The sequence below is a fragment of the Epinephelus lanceolatus genome, chromosome 19 (genome assembly GCF_041903045.1).
Source record: "Epinephelus lanceolatus isolate andai-2023 chromosome 19, ASM4190304v1, whole genome shotgun sequence".
Classification (NCBI taxonomy): Eukaryota; Metazoa; Chordata; class Actinopteri; order Perciformes; family Serranidae; genus Epinephelus; species Epinephelus lanceolatus.
In genome coordinates, this window is record NC_135752.1 from 31,447,927 (window position 1) to 31,473,976 (window position 26,050).

Sequence of the window (26,050 nt, forward strand, 5' to 3'; positions counted from 1 at the left end):
TAAAAACAGTATCACAAGAATAAAAAAATAATTAAAATGAATAAAATGACTCTGTGGCTCTGAACTGAAAAACTCAAAAGTTTGTTCTATATTTACCAAAGTAACAGTTATTGAAAGCTGGCAGGAGTCCCCCACTGTTCTCCTCACGCTGTGCTGTTCACTCATACATTTTCATAACGCTGCCTCTGAGCATTTTCACACAATAACATTAGTCGGACAATGCACACCATGTTGCCTTTGTGTCCACACAAAAAGTTCACCAGACTCAACCTTGAACATGCAGGAGAAATGGTCAGAACACGTGTGAGTGATGCTTAAAATCCAGCCAAAGTACATCCAGGGTAGGGGTTGACTGATAGGTGCTTTCAGGGCCAATAGTGATTATTAGAAGTCAAGGAGACTAACAGATATTTGGAACTGATTTAAGTTAATTAAGTTAATGTTAAATTACGCAAGCTTTCACACCTGCCCTGTTTGGTTCGGTTCAGTCGAACTCAAGTTTGTTTGCCCCCTAAGCACAGTTTGTTTGGGCAGGTGTGAACCAAAACAACCGGACCGAGACCTTCTTGAAGAGGTGGTCTCGGAACTCTGATGCAGTTTGTTTCTGGTGAGAACGTATTCCGACCTGGATCTGAACCAACTGCAGTCACATGACACATTGTTTGGGTTAAACATGAGCATGTTACAGTCCTGGAGGATTATTAATGTGCACCTCCTCCTGTGCTGCCTTAATATGCACATTCAGCACATCCAATGCATCAAAACATTGTTTTCTAGTTGGAGCCGTGCCTCGTTTTCAAACTGTATGGTTTGACTAAAATGAACAATGACAGCAATATAGTCCACGATGAGCAGCGCTAAAATCAACCTGCGTAGTTGTCCCTCCATTGTGACATTAGAAAGTGTCACATTTATCTTGTAAGTGTACTCTTCTTCAACGTTTTGTTTACTTCCTGGATTTTTCCCACATGGAAATTCTGACCAGAGCAGCTTTCTGTTGCAGTTCATTTTATCTGGTCCTCATATAAATGCTGCTGTGAGAACACAAAACCAACTCTCGGCAATTATACAGTTTTGTAACAAACAAATTAGTCCTTGATTCGGACCAAAGCAAGACAACTCTAGGTCTGAAAGCATCCTAAATGTTGCGAAGGAGAACTTTTTAACATTATCTTAAAAAAAGAGCCATTGCTTTTCCATTTTCTTTGCATGTTTTGCAGCCTGCCTTCCCCAGTGTTGGTATGTGTAATACTCCCATACTGCACTTAGAGACCTTTTCTTTAGTGCATCCATCCAGAGAGCACTGACTGAAGTTCTGCTGCAATGCAAAACCTTTCTTTGATCATGAAGCCTGATCTTACTGTATTATTCTCTGCTTTACCAGTGCGTCAGCTACACTGCAGAATCAAGTCTCTTCTACAAGTGACACAGTGGTGGCTGATACATGAATGTGTCAGACGTGGGTTGAATGCGCATTGGCAGGTCCATATTACACATATACATCTGGTGAATGAAATGCCTCGATCCTCATAAATTCGTCTTATCACTCTCTCATGTCCAGGCGCCGTCTCACCCCATCTTCCTCTCCTTACAGTTCTCCCTTGTATCTCAATATCTGCTGCCTTAGGTCCAGCACACGGCTCTGCTCGCTCACAGTAGCAGCTACCGTCTACGTTTGTCTTTACCATCTTAGGCACAACAGCCGATAGTGTTGATTGGCCATTACTCGTGATATGCAATGCAACAAATTAATTAATGCTGTGGGTGGGACAATGAGTGAGGCTAAAGAATGGTGACTAAAGACACGGAGAGGCAGTGGTACCACACTTTTCAGTTGATGTTTATCAATCAGATTTAAACAAATAATTCATATACTCCTAAAAATGCTATATATTAGAGACGCTGACACATAATATTGGATTGTTTTGCCGTTGTCCAGTACGCTGATATATAACAACTTATTTGGCTGATAACCGATACCGATATTGATATGTCCACTTTTTCCCAAGTAATTTAAGTGATCATCAGATCTCTTCTGTAGTGGAATTAACGTCATATTATGCATGCATACTCTCATTGTGATGGCCCACTGGCAGATGGAGACATGAAATAGAATGCTATTCAGTGTATGTAATATTAATTCATTGTGCATAATAAGAAAAAAGCATGTTGGCCCATTCTGGTCATTCTGTTCATTTAAATGCCAATATCAGCCTATACGATGACGTGCCAATATTATCTTGCATCCCTACTGAATATTGCAGCTGCTAGATTGATAATCCATCAATCCCTGATCCAGGAGAAGGCACAATTTAATATGCACCTAGATTTATCATACAATTTATGTCTAACGAAACTCCCAGACTTCAGAGCTATTGAAATCTCATCAGGTAACTCATAATATTAGGAATAGCTCTTGATAATGGAATATCACATGCCCGCCCACAGTATGAGCTTGGCAAACCACAGTTTCTATCCATTATCAATTTAAATATAACACACACATCACCCTGATGATGGAAAAAATGTGCATCAGTTACTTTTCTCATTTACCATTTCTATGCATTATAAATTAACATGAGACGGTAATGAATCACAATGAAAATCCAAACTAACGGCAGGAGGCTGTGTTACAAGAAGGGAACATGACACGTTTAAATTATAGATAAATACTAATAAGTGTATCCGTCTCCACATTACCTCCTTGGAGCTCCATTGGGATGCCTGCTCGCCAGCAATGAAGCCTACCAAGGCAGCATTACCATTGGGGCTGGTGGCATCAAAGGTAACACAGAATGGACACTCGGTAGAGGATCCTGTCACTATTTCCCCAGAGAAGCCTTTCTTCCTCCAAAAAGCCTGTAGAGAAACAGAAAGAGCTCATGGCTTTATCATATATCAGCAGCAATTACAGAAGCACAAAACCCAACTAGAACCCACTTGTACATAAGCTGTATTGAGGGCCATCTCTTTTAGTACAGACATCCGCCCAGATCGATTGTTCTGCACTTGAAAGCTAAACAGGATGTTATTGTCACACAAGTGCCACATTCAACAGCATTCATAAGTAAGGTTATCATTTGTAGCAGTGAAACATTTTTCACTTGAGGGCTACCTTTTGTCTCAGCATTGTAGTTTAAAAGTATCCCCTTGCCATTAAACTAAGTACCACAGAATATAAAAATGGAAAATGGAAAAAGTTAGTTGAGGTTGAGGGCAATTTGCTTTCTTGAATTGTCTCCCTCTAACACCATCCTTGACCAAGCCAATTAATTATTATGCACAGAGTTTATTCAGAGGGATCAACACCATTTTTAGTAACTTAGTAAATAAGCAACTGTTAATAATGTAGAGTACAATAATGCCTAATGCCAATAATGCCAAGCATATGCTGACTATATGCCAGTGTGTCAATTACAGGGTTTCTCCTGCATAGAGAATTTGGAGGCGGCTGCCTCCATCAAATTTTGTCCCGCCTCCAGCTCTTGACAAAACTCTGACAAGTGTTAATGGAAAATAGTATTTTCTAACAAGCTTTGCACTTAGAAGATTTTTGTGATTTGTAAATGCAATTGCGGCACTACATTGATGTGGTGGCATTATCATTATAATCATAGTGCACAGGGAAAGGCGCCAAACTGCCAAAGAAATAGAAAAGAGCAGTCTCTTTTATAAATGCAAACTGTAGTTGGACTCTGCATTTGTGAACGCTGCTCCATGTGCCTTGTGTGGGTGCGCTCCGTTTTAGTGCACCCTTACACTGCATAACATGTAACGGCGAGGGCCAGGAAAGCTGTTTAAGTGGAGTGTAATCTGTCAACCAACTGACAAAATAAACAGCGTCAGCTGACGGGGCAAAAGCCATGGAAGCTCTCCTAGGAGAAGAATAATTGCCTGCATGGACAGTGATGTCACAGTAGGATTTTGCCAAAATCTGACATTTATCAGTTCTGTCTCATCAATCTCCCTTGACTTGTTTGTGCTTGTATGAGCCATGTGGTCATGGTGTCGTAAACACCGCTCTCCCTCTGAAATTTAGCGGTGGATCCAGTGTATCTGCCAGCAGGGATAACTGTCAAATTATGTGCAGGCTTCGCCTATTTGGCGCACCTCAGGCATACGCCGGCGTTGTAATGGTGCAGAGCCAATGTTTGACTGTCATTTTGAGATTTACACCAGTGAAATTTTTGAACATATACACACCTGAAAGTACTTGTTTTCTGTACTTGTAAGTAAAGTAAGTATGTAATTTTTGAACAAGCTGCAGGGGCAACATAGTAGACTGTGTGTATGTGTCTGCTTGTCTCGCAGTGACACTCAGCTATTACTAAAATAATATAAAAAAGAATATAGACCAGATGGAGAAACCAAAAAGAATATAGACCAGATGGAGAAACCATTGCGGCACATCTGTGGTGCAGCAATAGTTTTGGCTAGCTGGGAGGAAGACTGAACCATGGCCAGTTTCCTGGCTTCAGGACACTTCCACCTCTTGTCTAAAGTTGAACTCTGTGGAGCTCTGTCTGGTTGCAGGCTTTGGTGGCACTTCTGCCTCTGTCTAGACAATATGTTCTCACCCAGATGCACTTTCAGGTGCCAGCATTTGGCACAGATGGACTTATCGTGAATTGGCACTCGGTGGTGCTGACATAATTTGTTCAGTACAGAGTTTGGTACCCAGCCCTAGTGTCAGTGCACCAGAAAAACTGATTTATTTATTTATTTATTTATTTTTTTACATTTGTTTGCCAAATTGGTAACACAGCTACTGTGTCTTTACTTTTACTTCTACTGTTTTGCCCATTTGGTTGGTGCTGTGGTTGTTAAATGATATAACCCAGAACTACATGACAGGAGTTTGCTGTGCCCTAACAGCAGCTGTTCATCTAAGACTATAAGAGATGAAGGCTAGTTATACCCCAAACTAACCTTTGATGCTGTCACAAATGCAAGTCACTTGAGTTAGCTCTGTGTGAGGAATACATGTCATTCACAAAATATGCAGAGTAGTATAACTGTGTGGTACTAAACTACCATTCACAAATCATACAGTATAAACATAACCTTGCCTGTGATCTAAAAGTTGGCCAAAATTATGGACAATGACTTGAGTAAACACTGCGGGTTGTAATATATGTACAAACAAAGTAAAATACATTTCATATGGGCAGGGCAGATTTTATAATTTCAGCATCATATCTCAAGAGTCTCAAGGCCATGCTATGGTCCTTCACAAGATAGCATGAGACCTACAGTTTAAATGTAGTACAAATGTCTCATAAAAAAGTAAGTATTTGGCTCTCTGGCACACGCTATGTGTAGTCTTCTGGCAACCTTGCTGCCTCATGTAATAATAAGTGACTGTGATGAACCTGTCTCCAAGGCTTTTGGGTAGTACAGACTTTTCTGAGTGAGCACCAAATGACACTTCTCTTTGACATTTTTTAGTCATGCATATATTCATTTTGTGACTTACTCTGATGTTACAATACTGTGAGGATTATATTGGCAGTCTTTGTACCACTTCTAACTATTGCCAGTGTGTGCTTATGCGTTTGAATTTGCATGTGCATGCAGATATATGCCTACATCTGGATGCATATGAATTTAAATGTACATTTATCCATTCATGCAGATGTACTTTGCCTGGTACATTATGATCAGGCTAATGTGAGTCTGAAACACTGACTGTTACATTTTTTAATCCTTAATAAATACCAGTGTTATCTGATAAAGGATAATTAAAGGAATTAATTCGGTGTAGTTGCCTTGTCATTTGTTTGAAGAAATTTATCTTAGACTGCAGAAGAAAAACTAAACTTACAGTAAGCAAATACAGTAGACATCATTTCTTTACATTGCACTCTGAGGCATTGCTTTAAGAGGAACATTCTTGCATAACAATTTTGTTCTCCAACAGAACAATAATTTTATAATCTAATATCTCTTTTCTATGGCGGCACACTGTTCTTTTATTTCTTAAAATTGTTTTTTCAGGGCCAGACCCATCCATTTTCTGCACAGGACATCTGTCCTGCCAAAGAGCACTGTCAGGGAGGCTAATTTGAGTGATCAACAAGCGTGAAGTATGATGGCATACTTTCATTCTGTTCGACACCTCAGGAGACACTGAGGAGAGGAGGCAGCTCCTGGCAATACAGATGCACAGCATGCTGGAAGGTTGTAGTTCTGCAAAAACACAGCGTCGTGTTCTAGTCTCTTCTGTCTCAGCTACTTAACCTGCCTGGTCACAATTTTGACATTGTTGGACCTTGTTGAGGAAGCCACATATGGATCTTTTTACCTGAAGACATAACACCCCCTGCCAGCTTCAGCCTGACCTGTCACCACATACACCATGCACAAATGGGCTCCTGAAGGCTATAGAATTTGCTGATGTTCAATCTTTTACATCCAGTGCTCACATAAGCTCCATATAACGTTGAGATCATTAGGACGCTGCCCTGACAAATTACCCAACACTGGAGAGCGTCGACAGAGGTAAGTGCAGAGACAGATGTGATGCCCGGCCTGAGGCTGCCTCTAAGGACTTGGAACCTGAGAGGGACAAGCCGGTGCTTCTAGGATTGTCGCCCACTGTGGAGGAGATAATCCAAGGCAGGAGTGCAGACTCAACTATTTATGCTGAAAATGTAAAGTCCCTGGGCTTGCACAAGTAATGTGACAAGAGTGTTCCAGTGAACTGCTCGGTCAGCTCAGTGTTCTCTTTTATTACATCTTCTACTAGAGAGGTGTCTGCTGCCATCTGCTATCAGAGTGTCTCAGTGATTTCCTGTGGTCGTGGGTTTAGCGAGAGGGTTGTTTTTTAAATTATTCTCCTCTGAAATGACAGAGAGGAAGATGGTAGTGTCCAGCCCTAAACTCACTCTTCCTCTCCCTTCAGTGGAAATTGCTGGTGTGTCTTGGTGTCCTTTTAAAGGAGGTGTTTCTATGCACTTTGTACTTCCCTCCGAAGCTGTTTTCAGGCGAAGCGAGACATTTGGTTTAATCACAGCTATAAGGATGAGTGAATTGCATGGTATTTCCATTCGTTCAGACGATAGCGGGGCCTTGATGGACTTGAGTATTTTGATATTTTTCACTTTAAATTTTCTTAAGGTGAGAGACCCTGAGTGAATAGATAGACTTTTTGAAAAACTAAATTATTCTTAAAGTCAGCATATCACAATAATTTACCATCTAATGCCACTGTATAAAAAAAACATGATTGCCCCATAGGCTCAATGAATGGCACCAAGTACAACCAGATGTTTCCTGTAGAAACCGATGAGTCTCTCACCACACTGTGGAAGTATTTGGCTCCCTCTTTCATGCGAGACCTTCTTCTAGTCGATGACGTTTGTGGGTTTTCAAGCATGAACAGCTTTTCTCAGGTCCTCAAAGTACAGCTCAGGGGACCTTGGTCTAGGTGAGAGGCCTGTAGATCAGTGGACTTTCTTCTGCTCAATAACCTTTTTTCAAGTAGCTGCATTTGACCATGGCCAATGTGTGTCTTTACCAAGTATACTGACACTTAGAATTGATGGCAAGGGCCAAGGTTTAACTTTGGAGGTACGCATTGTGGAGGACTAGCTAAAATCGGAGGTGATTGTTAATCATTGTATTCAAACAGCCCTTATTATCTCTAAATTGGTTGAGCTGGGAGGTTAAGATTGCATGTTGAATGGTTTCGCACAACAAATGAGAGCCTACAAGAGAAGAAATGGTCCAAAGCTTCATTTCACTAAAAAAACCCAGTAATGTCTGTAAAAATGATCATTTCAGGTAAGAAAATCTTTCTACATAGCGTGGGTTCAAATTTCAGAAAATCCATATATTTGACACTGCTTCCCAGTTGAGCAGCATGTCCATTACTGAGGGTAAATATCCTCTGTTATATTAACATTAGCTCCACACAGGCAGGCTCAGCAGATTTTTCTTTGACTTAGAAAACCTAAATGAGAAACTAATGCTAAACAAATGTTCTCTCATTTCTTCCATTTTAGATCATGACAGACACTGTTGCTGCAGGTAGCTCTCGGGCTACAGCTGGCTCCACTCGCCCACCAGCTCCCTCTTTTACACTGATCAGGAATTAACAAGGGAATTGATAAAGAATCAGACAGGTAAGTAAAAGTCAATAAGGGCATTGGCATTTCTGTCCCTAGAATGAATGCACCAAATGGTTGTGCTTGGTTCACATAGCAAGGATCATACTCTCAGCAAGAGTAAGATATGAGTTTCAGATTTTGTGGCTCTCTGAGTCATTAGAGAGCTTTGAGACATGCACAGTAAATGCAGCACAACATTGGTCGTACAAAGTAAAGCCGTGTAACAGCAGTGGCGAGGCTGCCCCTGAGGCATGTACAGACACAGTTCAAGACTAAATCCAAATGTTCACCCACAGGTCTTGCGGACAGGGCCCTTGGTGGTGACATGTTTCTGTCATCACCTTGAGTTAAAAATGTACAAAGAGAAGTATCAGAAATGACAGCATTTCATTTAGGTGAGCTAGTACCAGGTTCTTGGTATTTTGTGTGTGTGTGTGTGTGTGTGTGTGTGTGTGTGTGTGTGTGTTGAAGAACCAGAACTCACTGGTGCTGGAAAGGCAAACTTTCTTTGTGTGTGCGTGTCTGTTTGTCCCTTTGTGATCAGTCTGTGACCCCACTCTGAAATCGGGTTTTTTGCTTTACTTTTTTCCTCAGTAGCAATTTGTTGAGTTTGAGTTGCGTGATGGAGAGTTGGTGAACAAAGAGTTTGATCATCACAATCGGGACTTCGAGTCAGTAAGTGGTCTGATCACTTAGAGCTGATAAATTCAGATAGAAGGATTAGAGGTGCAGCTGTGGCAAAAGCGAGTGAAAGCAAACTGCCTTTTGCGGGTTAAACCCATCATTGGATTGTGATGTGTGCGGTTTCCATGGGAACACAGTACAGGTTGAAAAACAGTAGATAACACCAAAACCTTCACTTTCACTGTGCTTGCTATGATGCTGCTCCGTATGTGCCTAGAGTATGCTTTGCCACGAGAGAAGGAGGGAAACGCACCTCCAGGGTTTTCACTGCCTATCTAAGATTAAGATAGGCACCTGGGTGATTTTTGCTGCCGCCTTGGTTAAAGAGTGTGTGTGCATGGGGGACGTTCAGATGTAGTGTCTTTTATGTGCACACACCCATTACTTTGAATGTAGAGGCATGTCATGCGCGCTCACAACCCAAAGCAATGCTGTAGCGGTGAGCATTTGGTGTGACACGCTTGTTTTTTCGTCCGGCGAAGAGAAGAAGAGATTTTCCTGTGATTTTCAGTGTCCTTTCATATTTAATAGAGGGGGGACAATACCTGACAGTAATATTCTCAGTGGTCAGGATGTGCCTGCTGTAAAGGGTAAATATTCATAGAAGGCTGAAAATCACAGGGCATGTCTGTTCTGATTATACAAGTCAGCAGTGTAAAGCTCAAGCATGTGGGGGCCTCCTTTCATATTTGATAGAGGGGGGGACCATATCTAAAAGTACAGCTGTCAAGATGCCCCCCGCCACAGGCCTTTGCCACCTTGGTCTCGAAAAAATGTGGTGCAACTGGTGATATTGTGGTGGTGCGCCACAAATTAACCCTGAAATTGTGTCTTATTATTATTTGATGAGCGATCTTCCAAACTGGTGTGGTCTGCACTTGGAGCAGATTTCTCTGGAGGTCCACAGTAAGCTTGCATGAAGCCAGACTTGGAAGTTGGCACCAGCCACCAGCCAAATGCTGATAAAATATACAAGTGGCAGCTAGATTTGCTTCTCTCACCATCCACAGAAACAATGGTGATCTGTTGAGTGGCTGGTAGAATTTACCAGCCAGAGTGGCAGGTGGACAAAAAAAGCTAATTTCCAACTGCCCATCCAGACCTTATAAATTATATATTTGAACTGGCATGGCAGAGTTCACGACTTTGTGCATGTAAAGTGTGTGTGAGTCTACAAGTTTGGGAAAGTCCATGAGCCAACTGCATAAAACTTTGTTTAGATTCATGACTTTGTGTGTATGCACCAAAGCAGAGATGTGCATGCACATCTTTTCTCCAGATTTATAAAGCCTTGCGCACCTCTGATTCTATTTTATAAATCTCTACCAAAATTGCCACCACTACAGTTCCCCACAAATTGATGAAGCAACACCCTTAAACAACTGTTTGCAATCAGTATCAATTCCCGCTCCACCACTCATTATTAGAAATACGGCAAATAAAGTATAGTTTCACCAACTGTGTTGCATCGGCAAGGTTCTCCAGTGGTGCCAGAACAGCTGCTATTACCCACAGCTGTGGATGTTTTTATCCTGCGCACCACTAATTAATCACATTTCTGCAAACCATTACCATGGTAAAAATCATGACTGAGATTTTTACCATGGTAATGGTAAAAATCTCAGTCATGATTATTGTTACACATAAGGTTGATCAATGATTCATTCATGGCGCTCATGTTGAAACTAACATCAAAAAGCTCTTCTCAACATTAAAATTAAAAAGTCATTAACAGGGAGATGGTGGCTGAAATGTAAATAAAAAGTGGTTAGATTTATTATTCATCAATAATAGAAATTAAGTTCATAAATGTGCCTTTGATCGGCATTTTGAGTAGCTCTGTGTAGCCTGCAAAAAATCCCCCACAATTCCCGGTTTCTCACCCTGTATTCAATCTCCTCTTTATATCACTTGCCGCTATCTTAGTTAAAACTGTCCTTACACCTGGTCTGACGTATGCGCGAGGTGTGCACAAGCGGATATTAGGATTCAGCTTAGGTCAATGTTGGACATTTATTAAGCATAGTCACTTTGTGTAATCACTAAAAGCTTTATTGTGCAACTGTGATTTTTACGTTTTCAAAATGCTGCACTATTGTGTATAGTTGGATACAGAAGAAAGAAGTAGAAAGAGGTTTCCCTGCAATATATGCTACATCTTTGTTCCATTGTGGACATTATTGAAGGACATATATTGTAAGCATTTACACTGAAATAAAACGACAGTGGGTACATGTAGTGTATTATGTCGTAAATGGGAGTGATTTCAGACACAGCCTTTTGTCTGTTTCACCTGTATATAGTCACATAATAGTCTGCACCTATTTTGTTGGTTGTGTTGTCGGCCCTGGCTCAGGCGTAATGTCATCTTGCCTTTATCAGTGTTGAGTGCACTGGTCTGTTGCATCTGTGTTTCTGACTCAGCTGCTGTTAAGTCTGCTTTAGACCTATTCTCTGCTTTTACATCCACCGTTGCCTGCCATATGTCAGGAATGTAAACACTCCTCCACACTGCTAAACGCCCTCACTTTTCACTGTACTATTTTAATATGGGAGTACTGCATGTTTCAGTCACATGAGCCCACCTCCTGTTTTACACTTTGCATGTCATATTTATATCTAGTTAGAAAACATAAGCTCTGTAATCATGTAGAAGACTACGAACTGAGAGGAAGGATACCAAACAAACTGTATTCTAGATCAGGGAACAATATTTTTGTTTTTGTTTATCAGAACCCAAATGCTTTTTGGCAAGACCCCAAGGCACAGATCTAAGCACTAATGACTTTGTGTTCATTACAGTAGACAAATTTAATCTACTAACAAGGTGCACAAGCATTTTGTTAATTAATTTCGTGGTTGTAAAGTGCAAGATGGAAAAGATTAAACAAATCAAATCTCATGTGCTAGATGCTCTTTTGTACAAAGTGTTGACATCTCTGAAGAACTTGTGCCAGATGAGTCAACTGTTGTCTGCTGCGCAGGCTTTCTATTTTATGAAACAGGTAAACAAAGACCTCTTTAAAAACAAATTTCCCTCTCTTCTGCTGATGCCACTGCTCAGAAGCATTCTTGAATTTACATGAAATAAAAGGCTGCCAAGCGAAAATATGATCATTTTAACAAAATTTCCTTATCAAACGCTGTAGTTGCAGCCCATGCAACTGAAAAATGTATCTGCAATTTGCAAGAAACAATCAATTGTGAAACATGATGCAGCCGACATTTGCGTGTAAGCAATGCTCGCAAATTGCTTTGTAAAATGGGCCCCTGCGTTGCAACTGTAAAATATCAAATATGACAAGCATGTAGTGTGATTAAATGTTTTTCATAAACTGTATCGAGTTTGCAATTCAACCCCTAACAAATGCTGTTTACAAATGCTGTTTTCTATGTATCATAAACTGAAATAGCTTCACCTCTTTGTAAGTACGGCCAATTTAATAATCCACCGTAGCCAACCTGCTTCATAAACTAAATCATTATTTTCTGTATGTGTGTGTCTACACCATTATTTAGAGTTAAACCCTCTGGGGAAGAAAAATATGTCAAAGCTGCAACAACTGTTTAGAGGACAAAGAGTGATTGTTTAAAATTAATGTTTCTAAATTTGTGTCTTCATAACATTATTCATGTAAGCGTCTGTTCAGTCGTGATTTATATTCTGCTACTCACCGTCTGGTAGGTAATAATGAATTTTATCATGTGGCCCACAGGCATGTTCTGAGTAAGGAATTCTCTCTGGCTGGGCAGGGCTGGCTGGTAGCGGATCCTTGCTGTGGGGGAAACAACAGTACACCATGAATCCCAAATGCTCTTTTTAGTTCCTTTTAACGCACCTCTCCTGGTCTCACCTGGTGTGCTTTACTGTACATATATATAACATGTGGAGCAATCTTTAGTTTATTTCACAGAGAAAAGGGGATCAAAAGAGAGAAGAAGAAATAAGTGAGGACTGATAGCACACTTGAGCTAATCCCTCTGTTGATTAGAATGGTTTCATCTTGAATCACTGACTAGCATCAATGGCCTCACAAAGGAATCCCCATGACCTAATACTGCTCTGGTGGTTGGATACTAATAGTAGCACTTACATCTATAAAAGCTCCATCTCCGTGATGTGAGAGCAGTCAAGTAACTTCATGAGTACCTTCAGAGGTACTGTATGTCACGCATGCAGAGAAGGCAGACTGTTTCTGTGCTCTCTCTGGCAAGTGAAGCGACATCTGGCCAAAAGCCAGGCTTTTAACGAATGAACCACTGGAAGATGTGAAACATCATTTAGAAACTGTCAAGAGCCTGTCAGCAACCTCAAAATAATGCCCTTAATGCTAAACAAAATTGATGAGCCCAAAGCAGTAAAATTGAAAAACAGTGACATGATAAGTGGCTTCGAACTAATTTGACATGGTCACTTAGACGTCCAAATGACAGCACTGTACACATGACATAAGACCTGTCAAGTGGTGTCATATCCATAAAGCGGCTTGTTTTGACACCAAAACCATCTAAGTTGATAGCAGGGAATGCCTTCTACCTCATTATTTGTTAAGTCGTTGATGGCTAAATGAGACGTATTCTGGCATCCTATTCTTTTGAGCACTTAAGTGCTCTTTAGTGACAACACTGTCATCATCTCTAACGTGCACCAATCTGCTGTGACACTTTCGTAGAAATTCGTCATAACTCGGCATCACAGCTAAATCAAGATGATGTGAATAAACAGGTTCATGGGGATGCCAGTTTATTTAACTAAATAAATAACATTTCACACACCAATGTGTGCCCGAAAGGTGGCTGGATGATGAATAGGGCCAGAGTACTGCTTGTAAACAGACATCAGTGACAGACTAACACTATTGTCATGCTTTCTTTCTGGCATCCAGTAATTTCCAGACTTGTTGATGGCTTTTACTTTACTTTTGAAGGGACCTCACTTTTGGCACTCTGTGAAAAGGTGGCCTAAATTGCAAACCTTATCCACTATAGAGCTTGGCATCTCCACGGGATAAATACTGAGGATTTCCTCTCTGAAATAAAATTCAGAGAGGAGCTTGAAAAATAAAATCTCCTCACCTTCACAACAATCCAGTGTTCGCTGTTGAGTTAGTATACCGTCAAACTGCACACACAAACATACAGAAAGTAGGCCCATAGGAAATTGTCTGATGCTGTTAACTAAAGAAGAAAGCAAAATTATCTAGAGGTTGATGAGGTCAGTGAGAGTGTAGTATTTTCACAAGTTTAGCCATGCAAGTGGCTCCAAAGGCAGTGACAGTCAGTCTACCACTTAAGTTCAGACCTAAATATTGATTGCCATTACATTTTCCACAGACATTTATGCTGCCCAGATGATGATTCTACTGACTTCAGCAGCCCCCTTTCCTTTGGTAGAACCAGCAGATTGACAAACATTTTATAAATTGTTATGGCATTTGGTGCAGATATGTATGGTGCCAAGATGACACATCCCTTTAACTTCACTTGACTATTCAACTAGTGCCACCATGAGGTTGAAATTATTTTGTGAAATGTCTCAACAATCTGTGGGATGGATTTAGTAAAATTTGGTACATACATTCATGCCCCCCTCAGGATGATTTGTTATGATGTTGGTGATCCACTGCCTTTTCCCTCTAGAGCCACCATCAGCTCAAAATTCCAATATGTCCAATACTTTACATACCCAAGGTATTTTACCAAATACATTCCCATCATCCTCAACTAAGATGGTGAACATGGTAAACATTATACCTGCTTAACATCAGCAAGTTAGCGTGTTAATGTTGGCGTTTAGCTCAAAGCACCACTGAGCATTTAATGACTATTTCTAAAGAGTTTGAAAACTTAATGTGTTTTTGACATATTGTACGGTCACCAAACGTAACACAAATTTTTCAAGTGGGGCTGTACAAAGTCAATGCAAGGACATTAATAGATGCAAATTCATGCTGAGCTAGGATGATGAATGATGCAACGCAGAAGTGTCAATTCGCATGACACTGTGTTGTGAAAGCCTTTCAGTGTAGAGATCTGGTTGAGATTCTTCTGGCAGTACCCAGAATCAGAAATTTAGGACCAACATATTGTAGCTGTCTGTGGGTGCCTGGAGCTCTACTACTCAATGTCAGTTCTGTACAGAGCTAGAAAAAATAAGGAGAGGTCTTGGAGAATAGTGGGTTGTTTCTTAGGGAAATGCTCTTAGTGATTTAACTGGGTCTTTTATTTTAGATGGTAAACAACAGATCAAGGGAAGTCATCATGTGCTGCAGTGGACAATATCAAAGATTGTTGCCGTGGTCATAAGCCTCCTTGTTCAACATGTTCACATCACTTGAAACTAGATTGGTTATACTTTTCTACAAACCAAGTTTTCACTAACATTAGCGTTAGCTGCTTCCTCTGTTAGTTAGCACAACAGTCAGCACAGATGTTAAGGGTGAATATTCATGAGTTGCGAAACACTCCAAAAAACACTCCAGCGGCCATATTGGAACTAGCAACGAAAGGTGAAAATCTGCCTTGCATTTTAGTGTGAACAAAACTTAAATCTGCATAACGTATAAATAATAGATGCATCCCTGAATTGACTGACAAGTCTTTGGACATGAGGACTAAAACCCTAATCACACAGAAACCGTTTTAGCTGCTTGAGGTGGTTTTTTGTAACTGATTTTAATGAGACTGAAGCTTTCTATTTGCTGTTTTTGCATTGCTGTGTGCCTTGTGTTTCTGCGCTCTAGGCACCTGGTGTTTTTGTCAGAGTGTTCTGGAGTTGAAAAAAATTCAACTCAGAACAGAAGAGTGCTCCACGGCATGTCCGCTTTTTTCCCATTGTTCAATTGGATGATTTGAGAGGCGGGCCTAATGCTACAACACAAAATCAAAGTTCTAATTGTCCTCTGATACATCTGATAATCTGTTGATATCGTTAGTCGTAAGTCATCTTTTGCTTCAGCAGTGTGTATTGGCCTTGGTCGATATGCATGGTAAGCATAAAAAACACAGCATGCTTATATTTTCTAGTCAGCTGTATGTGTAAATCTTCAATTACATATGCTTATATGTATAATTTATCTGGTCCTACCACATTAGCCACACCGGTTTTGACTGATTTACAACTTGGTCATTAATTTAAAACATAGTGATTTATTTAGATTTATATAAACATTATATGAATCTCTTTGATGCCAATTAGTGTCCTGAACCATTTGAGTCAAAGAGTCTCGGCTTTGTAGTTTGACCACGGTGGATGAAATATGCAAGTTAGAAATGTACAGGGTTTATCCTCAGGCTGAACAATATGGGAAAATACTCTGTGATTTTTGTTTTAGTTTTAGAGTACATTACAATTCCGATTCAGTATGCAATTTGTTCATTATTCACTAAAGACAAGCAGTAAATCGTTCCACAGTATGATCAACACATCAGATACAGTCAACATATCATCTGCTGTTTGATGTAGCCCAGGCCATAACATTATGTTACAATTACATGAATTGATTTTATATATCTTTATTTATCTATTTTAGTGTTCCTGGAAGTCATTAATAACTTACTCAGAATGCTGCTTTGTGACTTTATGACATTCCCACCTGAAACCTGTGATATTTTCTAACCGGCCTACCCGAACCACCTGACATGCAGGTCAACCTGCAAGACCCCTGGGCTGTGGTTGACCTGCGCATCATTAGGCTATTGAATCTGACTCTACCACTTTACAGTGCGTATATAACTTAAAGTCTAGTTGTAAACATTTTACTAACTATTCCTGTCTGTTTTCGTACTTCATCCACCATAACTCTCTTTGTCTCCCTTGACCACACACCTGCTACAGCAAACAATGTAATATGTAAACATGTAGATTGCACTTTAACCTGGCCTTGGCCATTTTCACACAGTAGTACTAGAGCATTAAAGCTTGCGTGTGGCATTTTACAAGTTGTTTTCCTAAATCTCTTTTTATTCACACATGACACATGCTGTCATGACATGGCTAGCTGCTTCCGACCTGGAATGGTTTTTGTTTTTTTTTAATAGCAGCTTTTGCAATTTGACAGATGTGTTCTATTAGATTGTGATGTGAGTTTAAATGCGATTGGTCGTCCTAGTTTATCTTTGGATCAGATGTGGAGGAGTACAGCAAGTCCCCACTAATGGATGCTGACACAATCCTCATCTGCGCTGTTCTCTGAACTAAAGTACTGTCATTTGACAGTTCATCAGACTGCCTTTTTGCATCATTCTGTCATCTTTTGAAAACAACTGCAAGTACAAGAGTGTCTTATGGCTCTGGAGCAATCTGCACAACTGCTGGTTCCTAACCCTTAACACGGTGACTTTTAAGGACACTGCCTCCCCCAGAGTGGTCTCCTTTCAGTCTTTTCATAGACTTTATGTCTGTCTTAATCTCACATTCTCCTTTTAGAATACTGTGGCATTTGAATCCTCTCACTCCATTTTTGTGAATGTGCTACCGGACAATGTTGCCCTTGCTTCCTCAATTTTCTTTTGTCACTGACCTGTGAGTTACATCCATAGTAGCCTTCAGCAAGGGGCTTCAGAATTTCCATTACTTTCTCACTCTGAACTTTTATCATAGCGCACAGGCACTTTCAGTGTCTTTGACTGTCAGAAGGATGAGGAAAGTAAAACATGAAAAGCCACTCAAATCAAGACATAACATCAAAGGGATGATGATTCAGAGATGCAGCTTCCGAATGGCAATTTATAAAGAGTGGTGCAAAGAAACTTTAAAAGGTATGAAAATAGCTAAAGCTAGCTGGAGCTGAGTTTTAGTTCATGGCTGTGGCTGCATGTGCTGTGAAATTGGATCGTCTCTTTCATCCTAAAAAGCCAATAGACCAGTGCACAGCATATGATGTAACAGCCTGTTGTGAAGGAGAAGGAGAAGAAGTAATTACACGCACAACCTCTTGCTAGGTGTGTCACTCTGATAATGGCCATGTGAAAAGAGAAAAAGCCTTTACATTAGACTTCAGTGTTTCAACGTTTTGATCAAAACAAAGATAGAAACACCTCTTTGACTAAAGCTGTGAGAAGGTATTCATACAGAAGGCCAGTTTTGAAAGGATGGATACAGACTTTTTTGTCCTTTTCTAAAGAAACCTGTCAGTCTGCACAAGGCCTCACACAAATACATAGGTACATAAACACATTCACCTCGACTTTACTGCATGAAAGACATCAGATACAGCCACAGTTATACACACATCTATGCGCATTTCAAGGATGAGGCAATAACAACTGATGGAGACCAAAGAAGAAGAAAAAAATAGCCCTCACTGTCATAAATCTGTAGGGCCATCAGAAATAGACAGCACAATTCACCAACCACTTAATCCAAATGTAAAAGATGGATTCCTGTCCTGTATCTATGGGCATGTTACATCACAGATCTTTTATTGAATTACGTACGTAGCCCCTTGACACTTATTGAAATTGAAGGCGCAGTAGTAGCAGCGGCAGCCACCCTCCCCCATATGTCTTACACACACTGAGTTCCGACATTACTTAATCATTTCTGCTGTTGGTCTGGACAAAAATAGACTCAAGGAGGATGACCCTTTTGGCTAAATTCCCCTCATTAGTTTAGGAATTCATTTAACTGTGGTTTAATATTGGATGGGTTTTAATCTCTTACGAATAAATGGCCAACTAAATGTAGCTGGTGGACCACAAACAGAAGATAAATTTCATTTCGGCTGCTCATGTAAAGGCCCTGGAAACAATTTTTCTCCATCAGCTTTTTACTAAAAGTGAAGGGGTCCTACATAGACACACTATTTTGCTGCCAGAGAGACAGCACCATCAGTCAGATTCATAGCCTGTATAGAAGAAGTGGAGATGGCAACTGTGATGTCACCTATGGTTTGTGGACTTCTGTTTGAAGCCTCCGGTTTGGTATTTTGGCCATCTCCATCTTGTTCTTTTGAAGCTAGAAATGACCATATTTTGACGAAGTGACCGTATTTTAAAGAGAGGCTGAAGCTGCGGAGGAGTGACAGGTGGTTCTGACTGAGAACCCGAGGACACTGCTGTGGTAGCAACGTGTCAATCACAAGGCAGCTATGGTTGAAAGCGTACCTTGCTTTATCGTCTTCTTTCACTCCAGAAAAAACAAAACAAAAACCTTTGCCTCCACCAAACAATACCAAATGTGATTTATTTTCCTCAATCAAACCTCACTGTAACATAATACATATTCTCTGAGAGCATTGCATAGCCTAATAAAAAAATAAAGAGAAGTAGACACATATAGGCATAGTCATATGGAAACCCATTGAATATGACTTAATAAAGCTTCACTTAGCCTACAGTGTCACTGTCTCACTCTTCTTCCAGACCCCAAGATGGCAGCCTTGTCGGCCTTAGCACAAAATGACGATCAATAACATAAAATAACTTTTTGATTAACTGAAAAGGCAAATTTGAGCTTGAACTTTAAAAGTATATTAACTTTTAACAGTTTAAAGTATACCTAAATATAGAAATATAAATAAATACAAAACAAATTCACCAAATAAATAAAACCTAACCCAACTACAATAATTGAACACTAAATAACAGGTACAGCATTAATAACAGCAAAATAGATTTTGAGTTGGGATCAATCAGTGGATCAGCCAGGCATTTCTCCATTGTATTTTTAGGAGCAGCTGAGATTGCCAATGAAATGAGAATTGTTAGTTCACCTTAGCAGTCCACCTTGAGGCTGATCAGGTTCCACTGGAAGGCTAAAAGCCAATTCACAGTTTCCACATCCACGTGTCTACAAGAGTCCACTTTGGCTAGTGTGACGTAAAACTGATCATCCACCTTTGTCCACATGGACCCCTATGTGGACCTCTGCATGCAGTCCATTTTTGTGACTGTGCAGACTGTATGCATAGCAAGTGTGCATTTCCCACTCAAGTCCAGTCCAAAGCACTGCTTTCAAGCCAGCCTCAGTCAGCTGCCTCACCCTGGTTAAGTTACTTTTAAGTTGGATATTTGACATATAGTCACTCCAGGCCCAGCAGCATAGGTTAGTTTCACTTTTACATGATGTTGGCATTAAGAGGATGATTAGCTCACCTCCCAACACTGCCGCACTGTCAGTCGTACTCTGAAGAGACTATGAAGTCTACTATGAAGAGAACCGGAGCTCTCCATGGACGTTCAATGCAGAAAGTATGACTGAGCCTTACCTTTACTTGCCAATTTCAGGGCTAACCCGCTTCACTTAAATCAGCACTTGACAAGCAAGACACGGGAACTTGGCTTGGGTCTTGAGGAGTTGTAGCATTTACTCAGTGACAAATGGCCTCAACTGTACACATATTGCACTGCTAGGTTAATTTTGTACTCTGCAGCCTCACTCACATACGTCAATGTCACACAGATGCGCTCTCTCTCTCTCTCTCGCTCTCTCAGCCTCACACTTGCTACCTACACAATCTAGAATGGAAATGAGGCACAGAAATGTGCGTTGTGATTCAGTCTGCTAGGTACCAGTCATGTAAAAACCGGTGCCATATTGACACCCGGTTTTGGTACCCAACCCGAGAAATGACGAGCTTCAGAAGAGCATATTGACCATGGTTTGTCCTTTGGAGATCTGCACTTTTAGTATTGCTGAACAAAGCTCTGCAAAGCTACATGTACTGTATTTGCCGGCTCATCAACATTTGCTATATTGCTCATCAGAGGAAATGTGAAATACACACAGATAGCTTAATTCATTTCCACAGAGTTTAAATTCAACAAGATAAAAATCACATCGCATTACTTATCTTCACAATCACTTCAGCTCCCACTTCATGTTTAATCCCTAAATGAGGCCCCATTAGTTTCATTCACAGCACGGCACACACTGGCCTAGAATCCTGGCTCACAGTGTCACTTGGCAAATCAACGCTAATGCGCTGCTTACCTGTTTTCGACTAGTGTAAACAAGCCTCTGGACTAAACCGTGAGTGACAGATGTAATAGTTTCCTCAACACTGCCCAAGCCTGCTGTCATTACAGCAGCTTCTCCTCCGCGAGAAGATAGATGGCTCTATCAGATATAGTGTTGCTTGGCTGCCTGTCAAGTTCATTTGCAATCAGATGAAATTCCCCTTTAGTCAGGTACAACGACTTTTGCAAGTGACGTCAAGAACTTTAGCTTCACCCACTTAACAATAAATATCCTGGCACATTCCCACACAGACACATATGTGCATACACAGCCAGACAGATAGCATGCTCTGCCAGGAACTCCATACTTGATAAAGAGAGACAGAAAAACACATTGAAACAGAATGTTAATTTAGTAACTGCAGAGCTGTCTGTATAACTACTGCTGAATGTAAGACTGTACCGCTAATTGCATTATACTCCAACTTCATGCTGTGAAAGCTTAATGATGATTTTTTTTTTTTTTTTTTACTATGAAGTCTCAGAATGAATATACATGGAAACCTATTTACCAACTGAAATATGCACATACTTCAAGCACATCTTCAAAATTCAGCACATGGTCAAAATTCTCATTTCCAAGCCCATCCTTTTCATGCATAGCAATCTCATATGCAGTGAAACCAAACAGTTCATAAATCATTGAGGTGAGTGAGAGAAGTGGTAACAAAAAAGAAGGAGAAAAAAGAAAGTGACGGAACTCATTATAAAAGATGGATGGATGAATGGGGAGATAAATCCAGGAGCCAAGAACAGGACAAACGTGATATATTGGGGAACACACAGCTCATATCCAGCTTTCGCGTTTGTGTGTGTGTGAATGCAGTGGTGGATGTCTTTTGATGCCACACACCTCTTGGACCCCAGAGAGTATTAATTTCTTTGTTCATTCATCCATCCATCCACCCATTCACTGACTCAAAAGCAAGTGACTTGAGAAGGAATTAGGAATGTCAGAAACAAACATCTGATATGAGAGGTTATGGATACCAAGAACTCGGGCTGGGTATCTGTACTCAAGACCTTAACAGGTTTCAAGTACCATACTCAGCACTCGGTACTTTTTACCCCGCAAAAAAACCCCAGTACCAAATAATATCAAAATGTCTCCAGTCAAATGATACCTTCATTCGATGCAGTGGGGGTCTGATCCCAGACCCAGAGATTACATTAGCTGAGATATGCTGGCTTTTGTGCAATAAAATGTGTAGTTGTCTGTCAAAGGAAAATACCAGCGGCCGAAATGTGCAGTGGAAAATATGCCGACTTAAAATGTAGATGAAGTAATTGCATATTAAATAGTATAGTATAGTTGCCAAGACAACTTAAATATAAACTTAAATTAAATAGACCTGATTTTCGGATGTTAATTACTGGCGAATCTGTTTATCCACCGAAAGCTGTACAGAGTGTGCCTGTGCCTCTTCGGAGCATACGCCACATCCATGGCGGTCACAGTCTTCCTCAGCGTGCTTAGTGTACTTAAGTGATGACATCACAGATCATGTTTTCCAGGAAGACCTCCAACACATCGCAGGTCTCCATGTAGAACAGACACTCCACCACAACGACCCAGATGGTAGATTGCCTGTGTGGTTTACGCTGAAGAGGGAAGGGCTGCAAAGTGCGCCTATTTTCCGTGGAGTGCTGCCCGCTTCCTTTTGGCTTCCATGTTGAGAGATGGGGCTGGTCATGAGACCCGTTTCCACTGAAGAAGTGTCTGGTACTATTTGAGGGGCAGGAACTTTACAGGAACGTCCTCTCGCTCTGCCCTCTCAACCGCCGTGTCTCCACTGAGAGGGTGGAGTAGGAGGAAGGTTCCTGTAAAGTTACCGGGCTCTGGATGTGACTCCTTTTAAAAATGCGACTCCTTGTCTGCTGAGTTTTAAAAATGCCGGCTATTTTGTCGCTTTCTGTTGACGTCACATCCCGCCTTGAGTATATCCAATCAGCACCAAGTAAACCCCAAGCCCCACCCAGGAGTTTTTCGGGGCGGTTCTGAATACCTACTCAGTACCCTGTAAAAGTTCCAGAACTCTGTCCTTCGGGCGTGGTTCCTGCGGTGAAGACATGCACCAACGGCAGTGGAAACAGGCCTATATTAAATGCTCTGCTGCTGGCTCTGCAGCAATAGTTTAAGAATCGGGTCCATTTTTTCCGCGAGCCATGAGTGAATGTGGCAGGAAAAGACACTGTAGTGTATTATGAATGACATAAAGGCCATATTAGATGTGATATACATGATCTGATTATGATAAACGATAAAATATGAATACCATGCTTCCACATATTTGTCAGTTGTGTCTAAACAGAGAGCAAGAGAGATTAGTAAACACACACAGACAGAGACACAGCTCTACATGTGATTAGAGCACAGCAGAGATGCAGACTCACTTGCTGACCAGAGCAGAGAAATGGGCTTCTGGTGTGAACGGCCAGGTGACTGCTGATAGGCAGTGGTGCGACTATTGACAAATTGGGGTGAACAGAGTCTTTTTCCTCCTTTGACTCTGGCAATTAACCTGTGATTAGTCACTCTTTTTCAAAAGGTCACCTCTTTAATTTGTTTATGTTTTTTTTGGTTTATTTAATATGATGTTTTTTTTTTTATCGCTATTTAAATGTAGGCTATTATATGGCTATTTAAAACAAATGGCCGGCAGTTGTTCTATATGGCCAAACTTCTTGAACATTAATAGCCATACTGGAATCTACCATAAACCCTATCTGGTCCCTATCTGGATCAGCAAACTGTCTTGTGCTGCCATCTCCAGGGCCACTCTCCTCCCGGTGAATGGTTAGTTCAACGTCTGCCTCGTTAGCACGAGCTAACACAGCAGCAGCGGCTAACAACTAACATCAAGCCTTTAAACAGTCCCAACAAAGTCGCACCAAGCTAGCTCGACTCCTTAAAGCTGTTAGTAACCGTTAGGTAACATTTGCCAAGTGATTATCATAGTTAGCCCTGTCACTGTGTGTGTATGGCCAACCAGACTCCTACAGCTGTCCTTGGTGCGGAGCTCACACTCCCCCAGCAGTGTTCAAAACTATGGCTGCACTACATGCTACTCCATTGACATTATGGGTAGCAAATGAAGTCCTCTGTCAGTATTGTGGTTCTGGTATTGTAATTATTAAAATGATACCCAGCCCTACCAAGGACAATGCTTTATACTTGAACTGTCTCAGGGAGGAATCATAGAGTCACAGTTCTCTCCTTCACTCCTCCACTAACTGGGAAGCTGCTTGAGTATACCCACTTCCGGAAAATTAAAACGAAACAGATAACTTCTAGCAGCAGTCTTCCCTTTAATTTATCCCTGACTCCTTTTGGGAGAGGTGACGTCTCAATCACTGGCCTGACTTTGGCTTTTGAAAGTCCCTGTCAATCTCCCCACACTGATTTAAGGCCAAAGCATGGCACCGTGGCATCCGAGCCAGAGCAATCCATGCTGCATAATTCAACACTGCTCCCAAACCTGTCTCATTAAGGATCCTGGCCATGGTCCATGGCTCTGAGTATGAGGCTTTGAGTGACAGATCTGTTGCCAGCTTAGTACAAACAGGCACAGACCCAGTGTAAGCCCCAGCTTCAGCTTCAGCTTCGGCCCCTTCCAAACCTGGCAAAAACTAGCCCCGGCTCCAGTCTTAGTATGTGTCCCACACGTGACAAGCAGCAGCCAGACTGCGAAAATTAAATCAACTCCAAGTCACCACTATAAGCCCTGCAGTTGACAGTAAGTTGGGATGCAGGATTTCTTTTTTTCTGACCTGGAAAAAGTGGATTTTCCTCAGGGGTTGCATGTTTTCTCAAACTCACTGGCACAACATGATGTCAGTGCACATGGCTGGCCACACAGTTGAACTAAACACATTGTATTTGCAGTAATGTGTGCTGTTAATTAATGACAAAAGACTCTGAAGTTTGATTTTCAACATGGCATGTTATTAAATGCTATGTTAGTCGGGTCAATTAAAACTTTCCGCTTCTTGTCAACAGCAACAATTTACTGCAGGGGTCCGTATGTTTCCCTCCTTGGTTGCTCTATTGCAGAGAAGTCGGTAATGACGTATTTGTCACTTCCAGCTTCCCACCGCCGACCATAACGGATGTCCCATTAGCCCCTAGTTAAAGTTTTGGCCCGAACTCTTGCTCTGGTTCAAAATCCAGCCCAGGCAATTCCTCAGCCCATGGCCCGATCTCAGACTGAATTTACTTCAACCAAAGTGACTGCCACACCCCAGAGCCAAAAAAGATTTACGAAAATCAAAGATTTATCTGCATGGATGCAGAGTTTGCCACATTTGACTGACGTAGTGGGAGAGGAGGATATTTGCCTTCTGCATCAGTGAGAATTTCATTTAGCGAGTCGACAGAGGTGGGAGACGCACACTGACCTGCCAAATGAGGGGGGCAGGTGACGATCACAGCTCTGCACAAGAAGGTGTTGGCGATGGTCGTCACCCTGGCCCACTCAGCATCCTGTTGAAACATATAAACAGATATACAGCTTTATTTAATAAGCAAGTTGCACAGATTGTTAGTACATCACATCATCTGTGGTGTGGTGAGGCTATTTATAAGTGTGATTTCCTGACTGATTATGGACACACTTTTTTTCCTCCCAAATATGGTTGCACAATCTGTATTCAGTTGGATTTAATTACTTTACATTTCTTCTCTCCAGTAGCTGACATTATATTTTCATAAGTATTTAACTGTGTAGGAGTATCTAACTGTGCATATTTGAAAGTCTTTCTGTTTCTGTCAGTGCAACCATTTTATATGTCTAGACATGAACCTTGAGCCTGTGAGAAAATTGATTTACAACGAAGGTGTTGTAAATGTTGAGTAAATGTATCCAGACACGCTACTTTTTAATTAATTATGTATTTAACAGTGAAGGAAAATAATTTTCAGAGCAGATATTTATTCAAGAGGCTGAGTTTTATAAATGAAACTGATTAATTTCATTACTGTAGATTGTGTTTTGTATTTTCACGGATGCTAAGCTTAGACAAGGAAATATTGTCGTAATTTATGCAAATTATGCGGTAAAATAAACTATAAAAGGTGGTTAAATGACATTGTGATGGTAAGATGTTCTACTGTATGGTTTCTTAAAAGCTGCGGAGCTCCTGTATGCAAGCTCCCTTGGTCTCACATGCACTAAACTTAAGCCTCTGGTGATAATTAAAACTCGCCCACCACAGAACCTCACTGTACAACATAGAAAGCTCTTATCCTCTGAGACGGGAAAAACAGCTAGATATTTTTGGATGCTGAAAATTAG

General features: G+C 40.9%; 1 protein-coding gene across 1 annotated transcript in view; it reads right to left on the reverse strand.

The window, feature by feature from the left end:
* LOC117269978 (putative flavin-containing monoamine oxidase A) overlaps positions 1 to 26,050 on the reverse strand; it is a 61,632-nt gene that overhangs the window by 22,469 nt on the left and 13,113 nt on the right. The window contains exons 7-9 of the mRNA XM_033647361.2: positions 25,155 to 25,239; positions 12,471 to 12,571; positions 2,701 to 2,859 (exon numbers count right to left, since the gene is read on the reverse strand). Of these exons, the coding sequence (XP_033503252.1) occupies positions 2,701 to 2,859; positions 12,471 to 12,571; positions 25,155 to 25,239 (345 nt within the window). The remainder of the gene's footprint in view (positions 1 to 2,700; positions 2,860 to 12,470; positions 12,572 to 25,154; positions 25,240 to 26,050) is intronic.